Source organism: Erinaceus europaeus, chromosome 2, assembly GCF_950295315.1.
Source record: "Erinaceus europaeus chromosome 2, mEriEur2.1, whole genome shotgun sequence".
Classification (NCBI taxonomy): Eukaryota; Metazoa; Chordata; class Mammalia; order Eulipotyphla; family Erinaceidae; genus Erinaceus; species Erinaceus europaeus.
Window position 1 is genome coordinate 203,856,359 of NC_080163.1, and position 23,904 is coordinate 203,880,262.

General features: G+C 53.4%; 1 protein-coding gene across 2 annotated transcripts; it reads right to left on the reverse strand.

The window, feature by feature from the left end:
- Positions 1-1,623: 1,623 nt before the first annotated feature.
- On the reverse strand, positions 1,624-23,495 carry EIF4E (eukaryotic translation initiation factor 4E). 2 transcript variants are annotated; one of them, XM_060186311.1, is made up of 7 exons: positions 23,373-23,495; positions 14,237-14,343; positions 11,303-11,398; positions 9,416-9,479; positions 8,782-8,895; positions 6,889-7,028; positions 1,624-2,652 (listed from the first exon to the last, which is right to left on the reverse strand). In XM_060186311.1, the coding sequence occupies exons 1-7, from the start codon at positions 23,388-23,390 to the stop codon at positions 2,538-2,540; spliced, it is 654 nt and encodes a 217-aa protein (XP_060042294.1). In that variant the 5' UTR covers positions 23,391-23,495; the 3' UTR covers positions 1,624-2,537. The 2 variants fall into 2 exon arrangements, with proteins under 2 accessions (XP_060042294.1, XP_060042295.1); XM_060186312.1 differs by lacking the exon at positions 23,373-23,495 and adding an exon at positions 20,868-20,897.
- Between the last annotated feature and the right edge of the window lie 409 nt (positions 23,496-23,904).

Sequence of the window (23,904 nt, forward strand, 5' to 3'; positions counted from 1 at the left end):
TTAGCCAGAACACAGCAGTGTTGTGGTCTTTTGCCTTTTTTTAATTAAAAAATTTTTGTTGCCCTTGTTTTTGTTATTGATGTCATCATTGTGGGATAGGACAGAGAGAAATGGAGAGAGGAGGGGAAGACAGAGAGGGGGAGAGAAAGACAGACACCTGCAGACCTGCTTCACCACCTGTGAAGTGACTCCCCTGCAGGTGGGGAGCCCTGCAGGTGGGGAGCCAGGGGTTCAAACCGGGATGCTTGAGCCAGCCCTTGCGCTTTGCGCCACCTGTGCTTACTCCGCTGCGCTCCCTCTTCACCTCTTATTAAGTGGAAAACTACAAAGAAAAAGACTCTACTGCTTGAGGCCGAGGCCCCAGGAACCGCTGTTTTACTCCTCAGGGCTGGAGGACAGTCAACATTCAGTAGGGGCATGCCACGAGCCCTGCAAAGGACCTGGGTTCAAGCCACCACCACCACACAAGTGGGACGTTCCCAGCTTCTGCTCTGGGAGTGGTGGAAGCCCGTAGGCTGAGCCCTGGTGACAGCATAAAATACAAACCCCATTTTGTTGTTTTTGTCTATTTTGGATAGAGACAGAGATTGAGAGGGGAGTGGGGGCTTGAACCTGGGTCCTTGTGCGCTCTACCAGGTGCACCCCAACCTGGCCCCACATCTCTAAGTACCTGTCACACCCCACAGTGCCATGCTGCTCTGAAACTAGTTAGCAATGACTCTTCTTCAGGGCCAGTGGGTCCATCACTGCCCCCATCTGAAGGGAAACACTGCCATGGCAAACGACCAGGGGTGACCAGACGCTGTGATTCCGGTTTAAAGCAGGTGTGATTGGTGGCTGCCCGGAGACGCTAACCCCCCGACATTAGGAGTCTTCCTGCAAGCCCCAAAGCTGAGCCTGCCTTCTGCGTGGACGGCCTCTCGGAATAGGGCCCCCAGTACAGAGGGGGCTTGGACAGCACCTGCTGGGCAGCTCTGAGCTCCTAGCACCAGGCGTTTCCAATACCCAGCAAGGAGCGTCTGAGACCCATCAGTGAATTCAGTACTGCAATTTCACTTTTATTTTACACAGGGTTTTATCAAATGTCAGCTGTAAAATGGTTAAGTCATCACTGCCATTCAGACAGATTTGCTCAACAGCTGATGTCTTCACTCACAGAACCTGAACAGACTTTCTCAGACAGATGTGTTCAATGTGCTTCCAAGTGAGACCTGCAAGACGTAGCTCCAGTCTACGCGAGGCCCAAAGGGCACGGATCCTCCCGCCTAGTCTTCGCATGTGTCCACTCTGCGGAGACGGCCACTCACGCCAACGGGTTGCCCGGCTGCCACGCGTACGTCAGGCCTCCAGCCAGCAGCAGTGCTGCGTGATGTGTAGAGCTGATCATCCACTAGGACTGGACTAACCCTTTCTTTATAAAGGAACAATGACAGCTACAGCAGCTTAATGTCATATATATAATCCTACCTATTCAGTTAATTAAAAACCGTGGTAAACATAGTCATCAGACGTGTTCCAAATTGCTGTGACGGGAAAGACTACAGAAGCCACGGTAGAGGCTCCTTGCATCAAGTACAAACTCCTTCCACGGAGGGGGAGAAATAAAGGACAAATCTAGGTGTCTAAAAGACAATTCACTGTACACATTTTATTTACAGTTCTGTACACTGTCTTGTAGGAATGGGACCGCTTTCTACTCAGCTGTTTTTTAACCAAAGCAAATGACCTAAGGGATACAAAGTGTTAAAATACAGAGTGAAGATACAAAACACACATAGTGCCTCTAGTTAGGAATGTAATCATGGTGCGACATCTTTATAATCCACAATGATGCTTAGGAAATCACACATAGATCACTGATTTGAATGAAATGCATAAATTTGCAAAGCTTTGTATTATCAAAAAAGAAAAAAAAAAAAACAAAAAAAATCAAAACAAAAAAATTACTGAAGAATGCACAAAATTAATGTTTATTCCACCTTTGTATCATACTCCTAGATCCTTCACCAGTTACATAAAGGAAAAAACAAAAGCAAAACAAATGAAAAACTGAAACCAGAATCACTTGTGTCAGCAAGCAAGAAACAATAAATTAAACCTAGCAGCCCTCAAGAGCACAGCAAAGCAGATGCCGCCAGACACAAAGGACAGTGCTAGAAACAACTGGCATCCTGTGTCTCAGACCAGCAAGTAAGCTCCTTGCACACACTGGGACATAAACAGCGTTTTCTCCTGTCAGGTATAGAAAGCCAAGTTCTTTTTAATATTGTGGGTGGGGCCATGTGTACTGCAAGTTCTACTCAACAGTTACTGTGGGCCAGGAGCACGGCCACAGGCTCTGGGGACGGTGGACACTAGCAGGAGGGAAAAGAACAGACATGGACACAGAAGTACAAGGCAAAGGCGACTGGACTCCTTAGATCTTAGCATCACGGACGGAAGTCGCGTCGAGCGCAGTCCACTCTGCTCAAGAGGCTTTGGTTCAGCTCCCACGTCGTGATTGCTTCACGCAGTCTCCTCCAGGACGTCGTGTCTTCCTAAACAACAAACCTGTTCTTGGTGGTCGAGCCGCTCTTGGTGGCCGTATCTGCGTGGGACTGATAGCCAATCACTATCTTTGGAGGGAGTCCTAGCCTCTCCTTGTAGACCTTCCTGAGAGAGCGAGAGAGCGAGAGCGAGAGAGACACCAACTGTTACTCCACCGCACAGACCCAGAAATGCTCTCTCACCCAGTAAGCCCGGGCTCAGCAAGTCAGACTCGATCCTCACTGTTAACATGCCCACAAGCAAGCCGAGGGGACCCGTCTCCAGCAGACACGCCACAGGTCTCTGAGTTCAATGTTTCCTCTGCACGCCACGCTACACGGCAATGCAGCCTGTCATCTAACACCGCACACACAAGTCACATCTTTGCACAGAAATTCACATTTTCAAAGTTAGGGAGTCGGGTGGTAGCGCAGCGGATTAAGCGCACGTGGCGCAAAGCGCAAGGACTGGCGTAAGGATCCCGGTTCGAGCCCCCGGCCTCCCACCTGCAGGGGAGTCGCTTCACAGGCAGTGAAGCAGGTCTGCAGGCGTCTTTCTCTCCCCCTCCTCTCTCCATTTCTCTCTGTCCTATCCAACAACAACGACATCAACAACAACTACAACAATAAAAAAGGGTAAAAGGGAAAACATATAAAAAAATTTTAAAAAGAACATCCATTATAAATTGATCCATCACCTATTTTTCAAATAAAATACAAGTCTATTTCTTTGCTGTATTTCTTTTTTTTTTTTTTTAAATACCTTTATTTAGTTTTGGACAGAGACAGCCAGAAATTGAGGGGGAAGGGGGTGGTAGAGAAGGGAGAGGTAGAGAGACACCTGCAACACTGCTTCACCATTTGCAAAGTCCCTGCACGTGGGGACTGGGGCCTCGAACCTGGGTCCTTGCGCATTGCGACATGTGTGCTCATCAGGTTTGCCACCACCCAGCCCCTCTTTGCTATATTTCAACGCCGACTTTCTGAAATAAAAGCAGAGCGGTAAGACAGGCACACGGCACTGGAGAGATCACACCACTGGTGCCCCAGAGGGCTGAGCCTGCGCCTCATGTGCAGCCCTCACAGGCCTGCAGACCTGGTTTTCCCCCTTGTGTCACGGAGGTCACTGTGGGGGCCCAGCTCCTACACAGCAACCCCAAAACTGGCAGCCCCCCCATTCCTTTCTTGGTAAGAGATAGCAATAAACGGGTAGGGTGGGAGAGCCTTCTCTACTGCTCGTGAAGGCCCTCATGTACTTGGCGATTGGGGGCTTGAACCCGGGGCCCCACGGCTTGGTAACATGTGCTCTACCTAACTCCCTGGCCCCTGCAAGTCTGTTTCAAGACCAAGGCATGATGATCCGTGATGGGGGCAGAGCTGGCATCTCTAGGACCGAGGGGAGCTGGGCAGGGCTGCCCCAGCAGGATGTTAGGCACTCAGCTCACTCTGGTGCCATCTTGAGAAAAATAAAAAAAAGCAAAAGGCAGATTTCAAATAGTACTAAGCAAAAACAGCATTTCCGGGAAAGGGGCAGGGCCTCATGGGCCAACTGTCTCATCCTCTCTCAGGCAGTGAGTGAGGGGAGGGACAGACAGTCCCAGGGCTCCGGCATTAAAGTCCCCACTGGGGAGTCCAGCGGTAGCACAGCGGGTTCACATGGCGCAAAGCCCAAGGACCGGCGTAAGGATCCCGGTTCAAGCCCCCGACTCCCCACCTGAAGGGGAGTCGCTTCACAGATGGTGAAGCAGGTCTGCAGGTGTCTGTCTTTCTCTCCCCCTCTCTGTCTTCCCCTCCTCTCTCCATTTCTCTCTGTCCTATCCAACAACAATGACATCAATAACAACAGTAATAACTACAACAATAAAACAAGGGCAACAAAAGGGAACAAATATAAAATATATAGCCCCCACTGAGCCAGGAGGGCAGGAACCAGTCAAACAGGAGAGGCCCAAGCCCGAGGCAGTCGCACCAGGACTGAACCCAGACCCCCAGGCTTGTGGCTCCCCTGCCTCCCGCAGTCAGGACCCCCCCCCCCCCAGCAACGTATGTCACGACCTCTGCTGGAATAAGGTGTCTGATACCAGAGTCACATGAGAAATGCATTCCCTCCAAGTATACTAACCTTCAAAAACGTTAAAGAAAACTAGAGCACGAAACTAGGCAACTTGGAAGGACAATGTTTTTTTTAAAGATCTCAAAAATTTTTAATAGGGAATCGGGTGGTAGTGCAGCAGGTTAAGCACAGGTGGTGCAAAGCAAGGACCGGCTTAAGGATCCCAGTTTGAGCCCCCAGCTCCCCACCTGCAGGGGAGTCGCTTCACAGGCGGTGAAGCAGGTCTGCAGGTGTCTGTCTTTCTCTCCCCCTCTGTCTTCCTCTCCTCTCTCCATTTCTCTCTGTCCTATCCAACAATGATGACATCAATAACAACAACAATAATAAAACAAGGGCAACAAAAGGGAATAAATAAGTAAATATTAAAAAAAAAACCTTTTAATAATGACAGATACAAACCTCTCACAGGAGGGGTAGACAGCATATGGTTACGCAAAGACTCTCATGCCTGAGGCTCCAGAGTCCCAGTTTCAATCCCCCACACCACCAGAAGCCAGATTTGCTCTGGAGAACAAAGCAAAGCAAAACAAAAACACCAACCTCTACTGAAACCTCAGGGGAAAGAAACTCCTATTTATTTTCATTCTTTTCAAAGAAATATGAAACCCCCTCAACTAACAAGTCTGATACTAACCAAACTTAAATCAGGTAAGAGATGTCAGAAGCCCCACACAGGATAACACCTAGAACCATCCACACTGGGGCCGGGTGTGGTGACGCACCTGGTTGAGTACACATACTATTTTTTAAAATATTTATTTTCCCCTTTTGTTGCCCTTTTTTTATTGTTACTGTAGTTATTACTGTCATTGATGTCATCATTGTTAGATAGGACAGAGCAATGGAGAGAGGAGGGGAAGGCAAAGGGGGTGAGAAAGACAGACACCTGCAGACCTGCTTCACCGCCTGTGAAGTGACTCCTCTGCAGATGGGGAGCCGGGGGGCTCAAACCGGGATCCTTACACTGGTCCTTTGCTTCGCCAGTACACATATTAAAATGCAAAAGGACCTGAGTTCCAGTTCCTACTCCCCACCTGCAGGGGGGAAAGTTTTGTAAGTGATGACGCAGGTGTGAGGGCATCTCTCTTCCTCTCTATCTCTCCATCTACTTTTGATTTCTGGCTGACTATCCAATAAATAAAGACATTAAAAAGAAAACGGGAAAAAAAAGACCCTATACTGTACTGCAGAAGTGTTTATAGCAGGGTTCAGGCTGAACATTTTAGAAAGCAGCAGCTCAAACCTGTAACCAGTACTTGACAGCATGAGGATTCTGCAGCAGACCTTATGCCTGGGGTTCCATATTCACAGTGAGTCCCAACACCACCACAATCCAGACGGAGCTGAGCACGGCTTTGGGCTTCTCCCGTTTTATTAAAGCAAAAATATGTCAAAAATAAATGTAGTAGCTAAGGACAAGGACCGGCATAAGGATCCTGGTTCGAGTCCCCGGATCTCCACCTGCAGGGGAGTCACTTCACAGGCGGTGAAGCAGGTCTGCAGGTGTCTGTCTTTCTCTCCCCGTCTTCCCTCCTCTCTCCATTCCTCTCTGTCCTATCCAACAACGATGACATCAATAATAATAATGATGACTACAATAATAAAACAAGGGCAACAAAAGGGAATAAATAAATATTAAAAAAAAAAAAAAACGATAGTTGAGGGGGCCAGGCAATAGAGCAGCGGGTTAAGTGCACATGGTGCAAAGCGCAAGGACCTGCTGAAGGATCCCGGTTTGAGCCCTCAGCTCCCCACCTGCAGGGGAGTCGCTTCACAAGCAGTGAAGCAGGTCTATATAGGTGTCTGTCTTTCCCTCTTCACCTCCACTTCTCTGTCCTATCTAACAACAACGACATCAATAACAACAACAACTACAACAATAATAAAAATGAACACGGACAACAAAAGGGAAAATAAATATTTAAAAAAATTACACACACACACACACCATATCCCATAAGCATCATTCCGGCCACATGTGATGCCTGGGACTGAACTTGGGATCTCATGCTTGTGAACCCAGCATCTTATCCACTGAGCCACCTCCCAGGACACAGCACAATCTTAAAGTAGGGAAAAAACAGTCACTTCTAGATGGGGGGTGTTTAGCAAATCATGATTCCTTGCCAGGGAAGAGTGAGTACAGGAATGCAAAGTGAACAAGATCTTGACACCAGCAGAGGGGTTCCAGCTGTGAGTGCCCTACGGACAGAGGGAGCGACCACACGCAAACCAGAGCCCTCAGCTCACCCTATGTGCGTGACGGCGTCTCTGTTCTCACACTCGGTGGTCCAGATCGCTATCTTGTCACCTTTCGCTCTGACATTGACAACAGCTCCGCACACGTCGTCACTGTAGTCATCAAAGGATTCTCCAATAAGGCACAGCAGCTGCAAGACCAGGGGGAGTCAGGAGGGCGCACGGGCAGCACAGGTCAGGGCACCCAAGGCCTGGCAGCCACAGGTTCAGACATAGCCATCTAAGAGCCAACAGATGACTGTGAGCACCTAACTGCGATGCAGAGCTCTGTCCTGCCAGGACATCAGCTTTACATACGCCCTGTCCCCAGGTCTCTGTAATGGAGACCCCCCCCCCCCGCAGCCCCCAGGTCTCTGTAATGGAGACCCCCCCCTGCAGCCCCCAGGTCTCTGTAATGGAGACCCCCCCTGCAGCCCCCAGGTCTCTGTAATGGAGACACCCCCCCCCGCAGCCCCCAGGTCTCTGTAATGGAGACCCCCCCTGCAGCCCCCAGGTCTCTGTAATGGAGACACCCCCCCCGCAGCCCCCAGGTCCCTGTAATGGAGACACCCCCCCGCAGCCCCCAGGTCTCTGTAATGGAGACCCCCCCTGCAGGCCCCAGGTCTCTGTAATGGAGACCCCCCCCCCCGCAGCCCCCAGGTCTCTGTAATGGAGACCCCCCCCCCGCAGCCCCCAGGTCTCTGTAATGGAGACCCCCCCCCGCAGCCCCCAGGTCTCTGTAATGGAGACCCCCCCCCGCAGGCCCCAGGTCTCTGTAATGGAGACCCCCCCCTCGCAGCCCCCAGGTCTCTGTAATGGAGACCCCCCCGCAGCCCCCAGGTCTCTGTAATGGAGACCCCCCCCGCAGCCCCCAGGTCTCTGTAATGGAGAACCCCCCCGCAGCCCCCAGGTCTCTGTAATGGAGACCCCCCCGCAGCCCCCAGGTCTCTGTAATGGAGACCCCCCCCGCAACCCCCAGGTCTCTGTAATGGAGACCCCCCCGCAGCCCCCAGGTCTCTGTAATGGAGACCCCCCCGCAGCCCCCAGGTCTCTGTAATGGAGACCCCCCCCGCAACCCCCAGGTCTCTGTAATGGAGACCCCCCCGCAGCCCCCAAGTCTCTGTAATGGAGACCCCCCCGCAGCCCCCAGGTCTCTGTAATGGAGACCCCCCCGCAGCCCCCAGGTCTCTGTAATGGAGACCCCCCCGCAGCCCCCAGGTCTCTGTAATGGAGACCCCCCCGCAGCCCCCAGGTCTCTGTAATGGAGACCCCCCCGCAGCCCCCAGGTCTCTGTAATGGAGACCCCCCCGCAGCCCCCAGGTCTCTGTAATGGAGACCCCCCCCGCAACCCCCAGGTCTCTGTAATGGAGACCCCCCCGCAGCCCCCAAGTCTCTGTAATGGAGACCCCCCCCCCGCAGCCCCCAGGTCTCTGTAATGGAGACCCCCCCCGCAGCCCCCAGGTCCCTGTAATGGAGACCCCCCCCCCCCCGCAGCCCCCAGGTCTCTGTAATGGAGACCCCCCCCCGCAGCCCCCAGGTCTCTGTAATGGAGACCCCCCCCCCCGCAGCCCCCAGGTCTCTGTAATGGAGACCCCTCCCCGCGCAGCCCCCAGGTCTCTGTAATGGAGACCCCCCCCGCAGGCCCCAGGTCTCTGTAATGGAGACCCCCCCCCCCCGCAGCCCCCAGGTCTCTGTAATGGAGACCCCCCCCGCAGCCCCCAGGTCTCTGTAATGGAGACCCCCCCGCAGCCCCCAGGTCTCTGTAATGGAGAACCCCCCCGCAGCCCCCAGGTCTCTGTAATGGAGACCCCCCCCCCGCAGCCCCTGGAGTCCCCAGGTCTCTGTAATGGAGCCCCCCCCGCAGCCCCACCCCCACCCCCAGATCTGCAGCGGAGTTCTACTGACTGTCTCCAGCCAGAAGCGGTCCAGGTCGCTCCGTCTCTGCTGCTTGTTGAGCGTGATTAGCCAGCGGCCTCCGCGCTTGTTCTTCTCATCCTCCCACATGGGCTCGATCCCGTCCTGAGGAGAAGCAGCCTCAGTGATGAGGGAGCAGGACCACCTGCTAGGCTGCCCTCGAGGCCCCACCCAGGGGTGACGGGCAGGACCCACAGCCAGCAACACGGTGTCTGTCACAAGTACGTCAACAGTCATGAAACTCTCGCGTTGACTTAACTTGGAGGATCTGAGCAGCAGACCCTTAGAGAAGGGGCTGTGTCTACATCTAGGTAGCACGTGCAAAACAACGCCCTTTCTGGAGCTCCTATCATTCCCCACGTGCAGCCCAGCCCTCAAGGACCCAGGCCCCCAGCCAGGTGACATCACAGCAGACCCTGGGCCTTAGGTCTCCAAGAGACGAGGTAAAGTCTTCAAGTAGCCACAGAATGACTCTGGGCTAACACTGAGAGCCCTATTATTGCGGTAAGTACGGTGAAGCACATTAAAAGATCAAGACCAGAAGAAGGAAATAGCCGTTCTCCATCAAGGCATGCACAGTCCCAAGTTTGCGACACCCTTTCTCCAAACCTTGGGTGAAGCCTACCTTGAAAAGTGAGTAGTCACAGCCAGGCATTAAGTTACTGGACAGCTGGATGTGGTTATAGAGGCTGGGGAGAGAGAGAAGCACCATTATAAACACTGACGGGTAGCGTGAGAACTCTGTGCTGTGGAGATGCTCAGACAGGAGAATGAGTGCGGCTCAGTTCACGCTGACTCGTTCCATGAAGCTCGTCTGACAGCGCCAAGCAGACTTTAGTAGCAGTCAATTCTAGAATCCGCACCTCACACTTTAAGGACAGTGCTCTAGCCTACCCCCCCCACCCCACAAACCAAGTCGTAAAGGGAATGCAAGACTGACTTTCTGATCTAAATCTCAACATCACTGTCCTGGGAAGTGTCTAATAACAGAGCGGATAAATAGCGCCCAAATACCTCACTAGCAGGAGGTCCCGGGTTCGAGTCTCACCCCCACATGCAGAGAGTAACTCTGGTTCTCTCAAATGAGCAAAAGATAGAGGCCCAGAACATTGACCCCCTGAAGTCTCTTTATTTTTATTTATTTTTTAAAAGGGGTAATTATAAACTGACAACCAAGCTGAGGACCGTACTCAGGTAGCACACCAGACTCACGTCCAAAGCCCTGAGGTCTCAGGTTCAACCCCCAGTATCAACTTAAGTTGAACTGTGTACCGTAAAAAAAAAAAAAAAAAAAGGTTGGGGAGATAGCACAGTGGTTCTGCAAAAAGACTCTCCTCTCTGTGTATCCTTCTCATTAAAATATATTAAGGGAAAATAAAAAGAGAAAGAGGTGGGACAGTTTGCTGTGCCACTCTGTAGAAATTGAGATCAACTGTCTGCACTCAGGCAGGCTTGGGGATGTCTTGTCTCATGTAGAGACTCAGAGTCTGGTGTCCTCTGGAGCACCACCCACAGGAAAATTTAAATGAAGCAAGAAACCGAGAGAGGCAGAGGGAGCCACGAACCGAGGCCGCTCTTCCCAAGCACATCACATGGATTCTCCAGCATCACCGCTCACCTGGAGGCCATAGAGGTCTCTAGGCAAAACCTAGCAGTTTACTAATTTCTTCTTCTTCTTTTTTAAATGTTTTATTTATTCATGAGAAAGAAAGGAGGAGAGAAAAAGAACCAGATATTACTCTGGTACATGTGCTGGCGGGGATTGAACTCAGGACCTCATGCTTGAGAGTCCAATGCTTTATCCACTGTGCCACCTCCCGGACCACAGTTTACTAATTTCAAGCAAAATCTCAAATATTTCAACTATTCTTGAAGATGACCACAAAAAAGATAATGAAATTAGCAAGCTCTGGAGGAGGGTAGATAGCATAGTGGTTATGCAAACAGACTCTCATGCCTGAGGCTCCAAAGTCCCAGGTTCAATCCCCCACATCACCATAAGCCAGAGCTGAACAGTGCTCTGATTAAAAAAATAAACCAAAAAAAAAAAAAAAAAATCAGCAAACTCATTAAAACCAGCTATCTTTTGTAAAAGTCCCAGATGTGCCGTGAAGAATCTGTAGAGCGGGCAGGGCAGTGGTGCGGCAGGTTAAGCACACGGCGCAAAGCGCAAGACCCCAGTTTGAGTCCCCGGCTCCCTCCCGCAGGAAGGTCACTTCAGAAGTGGCGAAGCAGGTCTGCAGGTGTCTGTCTTCCCCTCCTCTCTCAATTTCTGACTTATCCAATAAAAAAGAAAGAAAGAAAATGTCCATGAGGTGCAGTGGATTAGCAGTGTCAGCGCTAAGGCAAATAAATAAATAAATAAATAAAAATAAAATAAAATCTGCAGAGCAGGGTCACACAGACTACCTACAAATCGCTCTGCACACAGACTACCTACAAATCGTCAATCTACTCTCTGCTCACCTCACCTCTGCGGTGACTGCAGCATAGAAGGAAAATGGCTACTTACGCCCAGAAGTCTTCAACAGTATCAAACTTGGAGATCAGCCGAAGGTTTGCTTGCCAAGTTTTGCTTTTATCATTTTTGAAAAACCAGAGTGCCCACCTGAAAGTAAATTTAGTGTCAAAGTAGCAAGGACCATTCACCAGAGAAGAACATAACACAGAAGGTAGAAGCAACCAGGTCTCCATTCAGCAACGGATGAACAAGCGTGGTCCAACATATACTGCAGAATCAGCTCATCTTAAATGAGGGAGGAGGAAGCAGCAGCATTGACACGTTACAACTTGGAGAATCCAGTTTCCAGCTTGTTGTACTGAGTAAAAAGGGTGCCAAGATGGGGCCAGGCGGTAGCACAGCAGGTTAAAAGCCCACATGGCAGCGCACGTGGCGCCAAGCGCAAGGACCAGCGTGAGGATCCTGGTTCGAGTCCTCAGCTCCCCACCTGCAGGGGGGTAGTAGCTTCACAGGCGGTGAAGCAGGTCTGCAGGTGTCTTTTAAAAAAAATCTATTTATTTATTTATTCCCTTTTGTTGCCTTTGTTGTTTATCATTGTTGTTATTGTTGTTGGCTAGGACAGAGAGAAATGGAGAGAGGAGGGGAAGACAGAGAGGGGGAGAGAAAGACAGACACCTGCAGACCTGCTTCACCACTTGTGAAGCGACTCCCCTGCAGGTGGGGAGCCAGGGGCTCAAACCAGGATCCTTACGCCGGTCCCTGCGCTTACGCTGTTGTTTAACCCACTGCACCCTGCCCAGCTCCCACAGGTGTCTATCTTTCTCTCTCGATTTCTGTCCTATCAAATGACAGCAATAACAATAAACAAGGGCAACTAAAGGGAAAAAATAGCCTCCAGGAGCAGTGGATTCATAGTGCAGGCACTGAGCCCCAGTAATAACCCTGGAGGCGCAAACAAACAAACAAACAAACAAACCCAACAAACACCCACACCCACATGGCACAAAGCGCAAGGGCTGGTGCAAGGATCCCAATTAGAGCCCCTGCACCCCACCTGCAGGAGGGTGAAGCAGGTCTGTAGCTGTCTATCTTTCTCAATTTCTCTGTACTATTCAACAACAGAAAAATAGCCTTCAGAAGCAATGGATTCCTCAAGCCTCAGCAATAGCCCTGGAGGCAAAAAAAAAGGAAGAAAAAAGACAAGAGGGTAAGCTTCCCATGCTTTCTATTCACAACTAAAAAAGGTTAAGTGGTGTGTGCTTTCTCTACTTCCTTCATTTACAAGATTTATTTATTGGGGAATTAATGCTTACATTCGACAGTAAGTAACAATAGTTTCTACATGCATAACATCTGCCAGTTTTCCATATAACAACACAACCCTCACTAGGTCCTTTACCATCCTTTTTGGACCTGTGTACACACACACACACACACACACACACACACACACACACACACACACACACACACCAGAGTCTTTTACCTTGGTGCACATTTAAAAGATTTAAACCATTTTTTATATTTCTACATGCTACTCTGGGTTACCACCGGGGCTCAGTGCCTGTACAAAGCATTCACTGCTCTCAGAGGCCATTTCTTCTCCTCCTCTTATTTCACAGGATAGAGAGGAATTGAGAGGGAAAGGAGAGGCTGGGAGAAGAGAAGACACCGTTGGGCCTGCTTCCTTAACTGTGAAGCTTCTCCCCAAAGGTGGGGAGCAGGGGTTCAAACCGGGGTCCTTGTACATGGTGATGTGTGCACCCAACTGGCACACCACCACTTAGACCCTTATTTAGTCATTTTTTTCTCAGAGACAGAGGGAAGAGGAAAGAGAGAGAGCTTCCCTCTGCAGGGCAGGGTGGTGGGTGAGCTGTACCCTCAAGCAGGTGGGCAAAGCCCGGCCCTTCCTCTGAAAAGTGCATCTATCGTGCCCACTAGCCACCCTGCACTGCGCTCAACACGCACTGTCACCACTGTCCGACAACACGTGGCTACAAACAGACGTGTTCACTGTCCTGAAAACCGGGCAGTGAACTTGTCGCTCAGCATCTGCGCTTTTAGCAGAGACAGGGAAAAGCACCGCATGTCCCGACGTGAGTCTCACAACTCAGAGAGACTGGCAGTTTAACGGTGACATCAGCACCGCCGACTCGCTGTCATGCAGCAGATCCCCTTGGACACGCACACCCCCCCCAGCCACTCTTTTCTTTTTCGTCTATTATTGGACGGACACAGTGAGAAACCGAGAGGGGAGGAGACAGAGAGCCGCCTGCAGCCCGCCGAGCTGTTGCTCTCCACATGGCCGCACTAGCATAGGCAGAGGACCCGCTCAACCTACCTCCCACGGGGAAAATCTATTTCAGTAAGCGCAATGTTTGGGGCTGAAGCATTTTCACTTGATTTTCTATTTGAAAATGAAGTATCAATCAGATTCACAGGCTGAATCTTTGGCAACACTCAGCTGTGATGTGATCTTCCTGCCTAGCTGGCCGCCGGGGTGCGCAGGCTGGACTGTCCCCGCGGGAGGTGCTCAGCCAGCTCCCACACCGCCAGGCCGGCCGGCGCCTCTAGCCTCACAAGGAAAAGGCAGAGGCACCTCAGTTGTAAAGGGCAAGTGCTCTCAGCGAGGAGACGCAGACTGATGGCAAAGGCAAAAGAGGAGCTCAAAGGCTCCCAGAGGCACGGAGGCGGCAGCAGTGGGGTCCAATATTCTCCACCTGAGCCAGGGAGACCCGGCCGCAAACCCCGCAAACCGCCTCTCGTCAACCTCCTCCCTCCCTCCTCGAAACCACCCCCAGGCGCCTGTCTCACTCTGAACACAACTGCTTTCTAGTCTCTCAGCACGACACTCGACTCTCTCCTTGGTCAAGAAAGCTCTGTGTTTGGCCTCTCCCTGTAAGAACCCCCAGCCCATCCTCCCAGGCTGGCGCCAAGACCGTCGGCACGCAGTCAAGACCACTGCGCCCCCATGTGGCAGCTTACCTGTTCTGTAGTGGATGTTTAATATAGTTTTCTGGGTTAGCAAGCTCCTGAGCAGAGTCTATTTTCTCCTCTTCTGAAGGTGGGGGGTTAGGAGTAGGGGTGGTTTCCTAGTGGGGAAAAACACATTTAAAATGTAGGTCCCTATGATGGAAACAATCTAATAAACTTGAACCAGTATTGCTGACCCTTCACCTTTTCAAGGAGAAAAAGTACAGAAGCATTTCATTAAATAAAAAGGCCACAATTCAACCTCTGACCTTCACTTTCACCAGCAGAGCCAGGAACTGCGACACCCCACCTGGTGAGCGCTCTCACGGGCACGTCTGCCTACCCTCCAGTGACCAAGCGATCGGCAGCTTCCACCCCGAGTTCACCCTGAGCAAATGCCGCCGCCTCCCTGTGGGGTGAGGTGTCCCAACCCCTCCCGCGCGTTCTCGCCAACAGGCAGCCTGCAGTCACAGCAAGGCGCACGCGAAGGACCGGGCAGGTGAGGCCCTCTGCCTCGCTCAGACTGGGAAGACGACTCCAAGCTCCATCCCGGTGCTGCTTCTGCAAACACGCCTGGCCGACGGGTGAGGCGCTTCCTCTTCCAGCTAACTAACTACATGTCACTCTGTGCCTGTGTCTCATACACTCACTACGAAACCCTTCAAAGCCGCTAGTGCTCAGATCAGCACTCAGAAACCCGACGCTGGTTCAAACCCCAGCCGCCTCGAGGGTCAGAATCGTGTGAGCTCGGGAGACCGGCAGGTGGGCTCAGCACTACTCCTCCTGCCCGGGGCCGGGAGCTCTGCCTCCCAGTCCACCTCCCCTCGGCCACTAGACCGGCGGCCACGGTGCAGACCGCAAGGAGGGCACTTCACGAGGCAGCTTGCCGGGTCCGGTCCACTTCCGTGCTGTGGCGTCTCCCCGCTCTACCTGGACAAGCAGCTGAGCGCTGGAGGCTCCATCTGTGACAAGATGCTGATCGCACAGCCTTCAATGACATTTTGAGCTGTGTAACTAAAACTTGAAGCACAGCATTCATTTAGTGGCTGTTTTTTTTTTTAACTTATTCTAAAATGATGCCTCGAAACACCATTTCAGCGGCACCTTCTCCACACGGCCCCGCTTGAGTCTCAGGCAGTGATGATCCCAAATGCTACCCGGCCCCCGAGCTTACAAGTAGTGGTCTCCACACAGTCATTCCGGCGGCAGGGAAACCAGGGAAGGGCAGGGTGGCCAAGCACCAGAAAGCAAACAAGAAAAAAGGCTGCTAGGAGCAGGGAGCCACACAGGTACCGGATACACTGAACTGACAAACAACTAAAGACTTTCCGCCTCTGAGCTTAATATTGTACAGGCACACCAGACTGTAAGACGAAGCTTCCAGCGCTCAAGCGTCTGTCCCTGTGGTCCCGGCCAGTCTTCTTGGGGGAGTCACTGTTGCTAAGTATTTGAAACCTTGAGAAAGGTCTCAGCACTACATTGTTGCTTTTAGCCGTTAGGTTAGCGAGCCCAGTGTAACAGTTTCCTGCTCTCAGCTTTTACATACTTTCCCACAAATGACCTTCTAGAGACGGAGGGAGGGCGGGCATTTCACTCCATGCATGTGGTGCGTCTCAGTTCTTCTACCACATAAGCTATTTTTCTTTTTTTAAAAAATTATTTATTTATTTCCTTTTGTTGCTCTTGTTTTATTGTTGTAGTTATTATTGTTGTGTTGTTATTGATGTCATCACTGTTGGATAGGACAGAGAGAAATGGAGAGAGGAGGGGAGGACAGAGAGGGGGAGAGAAAGACAGACACCTGCAGACCTGCTTCACCGCCTGGGAAGCGACTCCCCTGCAGGTGGGGAGCCGGGGGCTCGAACCAGGATCCTTACGCCGGTCCTTGCGCTTTGCGCCACGTGCGCTTAACCCACTGGGCTACCGCCCGACTCCCACAAGCTATTTTTCTCAATAAAGCAAAAATGGTTTTTAGTTAACTGCTTCCAAAACAAGCAGATGCCGACAATTCCCGGGGCACGATGACAACACCGTGTGCCCCTAGTGCGGGCCAACCGGCACAGGCAGCCTGACACCCAGCTAGGGAGACAGGCACACAGACCTCCTCACTGCTCACACTCCTGGGGCCTCTTGAACCAAAGGCCCCCCAGCACCTCCCATATGGAAACTGAGGAAAATGGCTGATCCCCACCACAGATGAGGTGACAAGTGTGAGCTGCTGACTACAACAGCCAAGGTGAGTAGTAGAACGTCAGGGCTAATGCTTAGGCGGGATGCTACCAAGACTCAACATTTCAAAATAACCACAAAGATCGAAGTTAAACATTAAAGTGCTTTTCTAGTTCAGTAACTTTTTTTTTTTTAAACCAGAGCACTGCTCAGCGTTTGTGGTGGTGTCGGGGATTGAAACTGAGACTTTGGAGCCACTGGCAGGAGAGTCTCTTTGCATAGCCATTATGCTACCTACTCCCACCCTTCAATGACTTTTTAAGCTGTGTAACTACAACTTGAAGCACATTAATTTAATGGCTGCTTAAAAAAAAAACTTTGTTGTAAAAGTTTGCTGAACTGATGAAGATTTTAAAAATAAATCTCTGCGCGTGGGTTCAATAAGCCGTTGGGAGCCCCACCTGCAGGGGGAAAGCTTCACAAGTGGTGAAGCGGGGCTACAGGTGTCCCTCTACTTCCCCCTTCCTCTCGATTTTTGGCTGCCTCTGCCCAATAAATAAAGAGTAAGAAAAACAAGCAAGCAAGCAAACAAACATAAAACCCAGCAGTTGGAGAGAATCCAGTGGCTGACGCTGGGCTCTCAAGCTCGAGGCTCCCGCACCAAGCAAGGACACCCCGATCCTCCCACATGTGGGCCTCTGCTTTTACATGGTTGAATTCTTTCTGAATTCTGCGCACTTACTAAAATCTTGCTAGAAATTAAAGGTTAAAATCTCAACACAGGTGACCGACCGGGCAGGGCAGTGGCTCGGCTGGCAGAGCCCTGGGTTTGCGTGCCCGAGGCTCCTAGTTCCATCCCTGCACAGACCAGATGTGCTGCCCGTTTTCTCCTGTCAAACCTTTCAGAAGTGACTCAATACAAGCTTATCACAACACAGGACTTCGTCTGAGCTTTAGTAATCGCCATCCTCTGGAAGCAGCTAGAAAACAAGAGTAGAGCTAGGTTTTTAAGAGGTTACCCCTTCCTCCTCCTAAGTGAACAAAGCCTCCAAATCACATTCCCAAGCCGTTTCTTTAGACTTTCAGAATGAGTAAGTTTTCCAGTGAATAAAAACTATGTGTATACACTACATTTTATAAAGATACAACCCCAAAGCAACAGCTAAACGGTGGTGCTCATGACTGTAGGCGCCACCTGAGACCTGGAAAATAACTGAAGAAATAAGAGTGACTGCAAGTCTGTATCAGCGAGGGCGCTCTTTCATGGGGAAGGGCTCTTCATTTTTGATTTTTCACAGACTTTTTTCTTTTAATATTTGTTCCCTTTTGTTGCCCTTGTTGTTCTATTATTGGAGTTATTGTCGTTGTTGTTGATGTTGGATAGGACGGAGAGAAATGGAGAGAGGAGGGGAAGACAGAGGGAGAAAGACAGACACCTGCAGACCTGCTTCACCGCCTGTGAGGCGACTTCCCTGCAGGTGGGGAGCCGGGGGCTCGAACCGGGATCCTTACTCCGGGTCCTTGCACTTTGTGCCACCTGCGCTTAAGCCGTTGCGCTACCGCCCAACTTCCAAAGATTTATTAATGAGAAAGAAAGCACAGCATCATCAGGGCCTGAGCCGCAGGGATCACCCCCAGGACCTCACTGGAGCTGTGGGCCGACGTTCTACCTGCAGCCACTCCTGCGCCGCGGTCTCAGGGCCAGTGGTCTGGTCACCCTGCTGTTCACAACAGAAATGGGCTGTGAGAGACACAGAGCAATCTTTGGGTCACTGCGGCCACCCCCCTTCTATTTTATTTGACGGGACAGAGAAATTGAGGAGAGACAGACACCTGGGTTTCCCCGACAGGTGGGGAGCAGGGTCTTGAACCCAGGCCCTTAAGCTTGGTAAGATGTGCCACTGCTCAGCCCTCAAAAGCAATGGGGGGTGGGGGGGAACCAGACTAGAGCATCACTCTGAAACATACACTGCCAGGGACCAAACTTGGGCCTCGTGCTTGAGCGTGCTGCTTCCCGGTCACGGCCGTGACACAAGAGAATCCTCACAGCAGGGTCCCCAGCTGCTTGTCTGCAAACTGCACGGGGCCACGTGCTCCAAGGTCCACTGCGCAGGCACTGCCACCTCCAGGACCAAGACTCAAATGCTCCTACCCCAGCCCTCACACCGTGTGCGTGTGCGTGTACGTGTCTGAGTGCACCGGGACACGCGCTGCACCCATAGCTGGCCCATAGCTGTGATTCACGAGTTACAGTGGGACTGAACTTCAAGTAACCCAAACATGGGAGTTGATCGAAATCTAATGAAGCTGAAAAAGCTGGCCCCAGGTTGACCAGCCACGTGTGACTGGCAGCTAGCTGGCTCCTGCCCTGCACAGCACATACAGAAAACCACCTTGTGGGTGGGGGTAGATAGCATAATGGTTATGCAAAGAGACTTTCATGCCTGAGGCTCCCAAGTCCCAGGTTCAGTCCCCCACACCCCCCACACGGCCATAAGCCAGAGCTGAGCAGGGCTGTGGTATAAAAAATGAAAACCACCTTGCATGCCCCTTTCTAGAAGGATCCCCAGGCAAGTGGCCAACAGCTGAGGCCTGGACGGTGGGAGGGGAGAGAGAGGTTATCTCACGCGGGCGCTGAGCCGTGCCCCTCCCCCGGCAACTCCAGCTCACCAGAGCTGCTGCCTTTGAAACACTGAGGAAATTTTCCTTAACACACCAGAGCATTACCCTGAGGATGCAGGTCACAGGTGTCACCAGATTTGGAAGGTGGCTTATTCGAAGAAGTTTGGATCATAATCATTTGTTTCTAACTCAAAAGTTAAATACCACAAAACTCAATGCCGGAGCTGGGCGGTAGCACTCAGTTGAATATAGACCTGTCACCGTGTGCAAGGACCCAGGTTCAAGCCCTAGTCCCCACCTGCTGGGAAGTGCTTCATAAGCAGCGAAGCAGGGTTGTAGGCATCTCTCTTTCAAATCATCTATGTATATCAGATATATATGTATAAATAAAAATGCCCCTTCCAGGTGTTGGGGTCTCAAGCACAAGGTCCCAAATTTAATCCCCTGTAACACAGGTGCCAAAGTCATGTCTAGTTCTTTCTCCTCTCTCAATAAATATTTATAAAGCAAAGTATCAGACACTGAACTGACAAGATGCAGAAACCCAATGAGAAGGGAGGGGGCCCAGCCCTCCCCTGGCGCCTGCACGCTGAGCTTCACCTGAGCTGTGTGTGTGTGTGTGTGTGTGTGTGGGGTTTGGGCACCCAGAGGCTCCTGGACAGCAGCCCTATGAAAAGGGGACGAACATGGGGAGCATCCCAGCCAAGAGGGTGGAGTGGGCCGGGTGCAGACGTGCGTGCATTCAACATCCACCGAGACCAGAGCTCAGCTGGTGCATACCGCCATCAGCTTCCCCCGCCCCAGGCTGGGTAGAGTGCACACTGCCCTGGGTGCAAGCCCTGGCACCAAAGAGACAAGACCTGGCACCTCACAGTCACACTTAAAACTTCAGCTTTTGAGACACACAGATACTGATATCACACTAGCAGCTCATTCCCATTCAGTAGTCCCAAATGTCTATGCCAAAGACAGAACTGCTCACAGGAAACAGAAAAGGCAAAGATATTGTCAGCAGAGGAGAGACAGACACTGGCGTAGCCACAACCACCTCACATTCCTTACTAGAGCCAAGACCACGGGCACTCCTGCTAGGCCCCGTTCCTTACAGACAGCAGAGACAGAGAGCGCGGAGGATCCAACCAGGACCCAGGCTTCAAGTCCTGCGCTCCTTCAGAGCTAGGCGTGGCCCCGGGCCCTGCTAAGCTTCCTTTCCCAAAACTAGCACCTGAAAATAAAAATAGTTTTGAGGGCTGGGTGGTGGCAGACCCAGGTTCGAGCCCCTCGTCCCCACCTGCAGGAAGGAAGCTTTGTGGGTGATGAGGTGTCCGTCTCTCTCTATTCCCCCATTTCAACGTCTGTCCTGTCTATCCAATAAGCTCCTACAGCACCACCAGGGCCTCTTCACTGTACACAAGCTACACAGAATACTAAGAAAAAAGATCTGGGGGCCAGGCAGTGGCGCATCCAGTAGAACACACACAGTACTAAGCACAAGGACTGGGGTTCAAGGCCACTCCCAAAAAAGCTTCAGAGAAGCAGTGCTGTGTATGTCTCTCCTCTCCTCTTCCCCTTTCAATTTCTGTCTCTGTAGAAAAAATAAAGACAGGCAGAAAAACGTGGCTGCCCAGAGCAGTCGACGCCTCAAGGCAGCAAACGAGCCCCAGAAAGGGTGCTGGTGGAAATCAGGGTCGAGTCTCCAAACTGGACTGAACTCAACACGACTTGTTCAGTATTTTATTCTCCCAAACTCTGACCTAGAGCTGTGCTTCGTGGGGTCCGGACAGCGAAGCAAGCACTCGGTTGAGCACACACACCACGTGCCAAGACCTGGGTCCAAGCCCTCGCTCCCTACCTGCAGGGGAGACATGAAAGTGAAGCAGGTCTGCAGGTGTCTCTTCCTTCCTCTGTCCCATCAAATACAAAGGGGAAAACAGCTGCTGGGAGAGGCAGATATGACAGGGAGGCACAGTGCCCAATAATCTTTTACCTGTGGCACTAAAAAAAGGGGGGGGGCCAGGTGGTGGTACTTAGTCAAGAGCACACATCACCATGCACAAGGACTCATGGTCAAGGCCCTGGCCCCCACATGCATGGGGGACATCAAGCAGGCCTACAGGCCTCCATCTTTCCCCCTTTCCCTCTCAATTTCTCTCTGTCCTAACAAGGAAGAGAAACATGGCCACATCAGGAGCATTTTTTGAGCAGCCAATCCTGGAGTGGATTCACGGCACCCGGCGATAACTGCTCCGGTTGGCAATAAAAAAGTAATAAAAAACAAAAAAATAAATCATCATTTTAGGGTGGGGATAGATAGCATAATGGTTATGCAAAGAGACTCTTCATGCCTGAGGCTCTTCAGTCCCAGGTTCAATCCCCTGCACCACCATAAACCAGTCAAGCAGTGCTGTAGTTTAAAAAAAAAAAAAAAACTATTTTAGTTGAATAGTTATGCATATTAAAGTGAAGTGTAAATGCCAGATCAAATTTTCCTTTTAAAAAAAAAAAAAACTTAAAAAAAATTAAAAAAAAAACTTTATTATTGGAAAGAGACAGAGAGAAACTGAGAGGGAGGAAGTTGAGAGGGAGGAAGTTAAGCGGGAGAGAGACAGACACACCTGCAATCCTGCTTCACCACTTGTGTAGCTTTCCCCATACAGGTGGGGGGGATCAGGAGCTTGAACCTGGGTCCTTGCACACTGTAATACGTGCACTTAAGCAGGCACGCCACCACCTGGCCCCCTGAATTTTCTTTTGGAGCTAAGTTATATATATATATCTATATATATCTATATCATAGCCCTGCTCAGCTCCGGGGGACTGAACCTAGGCCCTTGGGGCATCAGGCAGGAGTCTGCTTGCATCGTCGCTACTTACTGCCCCTCCAGTTTATTGCATTTGCCTTCTCAGTAAAATCTGATGCACTGGAATTGTATTAAAGCCCAGCAAGCACACTAGCTGGCGAGGTCTAGTGCTAAGAGAAAACGCTGCGTCGCGTGCTTGGCGTAAACCCTGTGTGAGCAGTGCCAAGCGCGCTCCCAATGCCTGGGTCAGGGGCAGCTCCGGGACCCCGCTCACGAGACCCACGGAGTCGTACAACGCAGCAGCCACAGTTACAGACCAACCTTTCGCTGGGAAGAAAAAGTCTGAATTAAAACTGGCCCCTCCCCATGGGCCAACCTTTTAGTGCACCGGGGAGGAGAATGGCCCTGGACAGGCCGGCTCGGGCTCAACCAGGGGCGGCCTCCCTCCCCTGCAGGGCCCAGTCCGGGAGGGGGCGCGGGGCTCCTGGGGGAGGGGGAGCCTCGCAGCTCCTGAGGTCGCCAGGGTCGCCTCGCGCCCCTCCCCCGCCTACGGGGACCCCGGCCCCCTCCCCCGCCTACGGGGACCCCGGCCCCCTCCCCCGCCTACGGGGACCCCGGCCCCCTCCCCCACCTACGGGGACCCCGGCCCCCTCCCCCGCCTACGGGGACCCCGGCCCCCTCCCCCGCCTACGGGGACCCCGGCCCCCTCCCCCGCCTACGGGGACCCCGGACCCCCTCCCCCGCCTACGGGGACCCCGGCCCCCTCCCCCGCCTACGAGGACCCCCTCCCCCGCCTACGGGGACCCCCGGCCCCCTCCCCCGCCTACGGGGACCCCGGACCCCTCCCCCGCCTACGGGGACCCCGGCCCCCTCCCCCGCCTACGGGGACCCCCTCCCCCGCCTACGGGGACCCCGGCCCCCTCCCCCGCCTACGGGGACCCCCTCCCCCGCCTACGGGGACCCCGGCCCCCTCCCCCGCCTACGAGGACCCCCTCCCCCGCCTACGGGGACCCCCGGCCCCCTCCCCCGCCTACGGGGACCCCGGACCCCTCCCCCGCCTACGGGGACCCCGGCCCCCTCCCCCGCCTACGGGGACCCCGGCCCCCTCCCCCGCCTACGGGGACCCCGGCCCCCTCCCCCGCCTACGGGGACCCCCTCCCCCGCCTACGGGGACCCCGGCCCCCTCCCCCGTCTACGGGGACCCCGGCCCCCTCCCCCGCCGGCAGGCCCCGAGCCCGTCACAATGCGCCCCCGTCACAATGCCCCGCCCGCAGCCCCCGGCCCCCACCTCGCGGCCCCCGGCCTCCCCCGCCCCCCGGCCCCCGCCCCCCGCCCGTGTCCCCGGCCCACGGCCGCCCGGGCCCCGCTCCTCATGTTCCCGGCGGGCGGCCCGGAAGGCGGCGGGCAGCGGGGCTGCGGGGAGACGGGGCCGGGGCCGGGCCGCTGGGGTGGCGGGAGGCCGGGGGGCCGGGGCGGGGGCCGGCGGGGAGCGCGGGGCCGGAGCCGGGGAGCCGGGGGCCGGGGCGGGGCGGCGGGGCGGCGCAGGCCGTGCTCACCGGTTCCACGGCCGCCATCTTAGGTCCGAGTGCCCGCAGCGCGGCGGCGGAGGGGCCGAGGGCGGCGGCGGCGCTCGAAGGCGATTGGCCGCCGCCGCCCACGTGACGGCGCGTCCGTTGGGCCCCGCGGCGCCTGCGCGGACTGCGGCTGCGTGGCGCGGGGCCTGCTGGGAACTGGAGTCTCGGCGTCCGAGTTTCAAACGCGGCGCATCACGTGGCGGAAGCGCGCTGACCCACCCCCCCGTCCCCCGTCCCTTGTCCCGCCTCCATGTCCCCGTCCCCGTGTCCCTCCTCCATGTCCCCGTCCCCGTGTCCCTCCTCCATGTCCCCGTCCGCGTGTCCCTCCTCCCATGTCCCCGTCCGCGTGTCCCTCCTCCATGTCCCCGTCCCCGTGTCCCTCCTCCATGTCCCCGTCCCCGTGTCCCTCCTCCATGTCCCCGTCCGCGTGTCCCTCCTCCATGTCCCCGTCCGCGTGTCCCTCCTCCATGTCCCCGTCCCCGTGTCCCTCCTCCATGTCCCCGTCCCCGTGTCC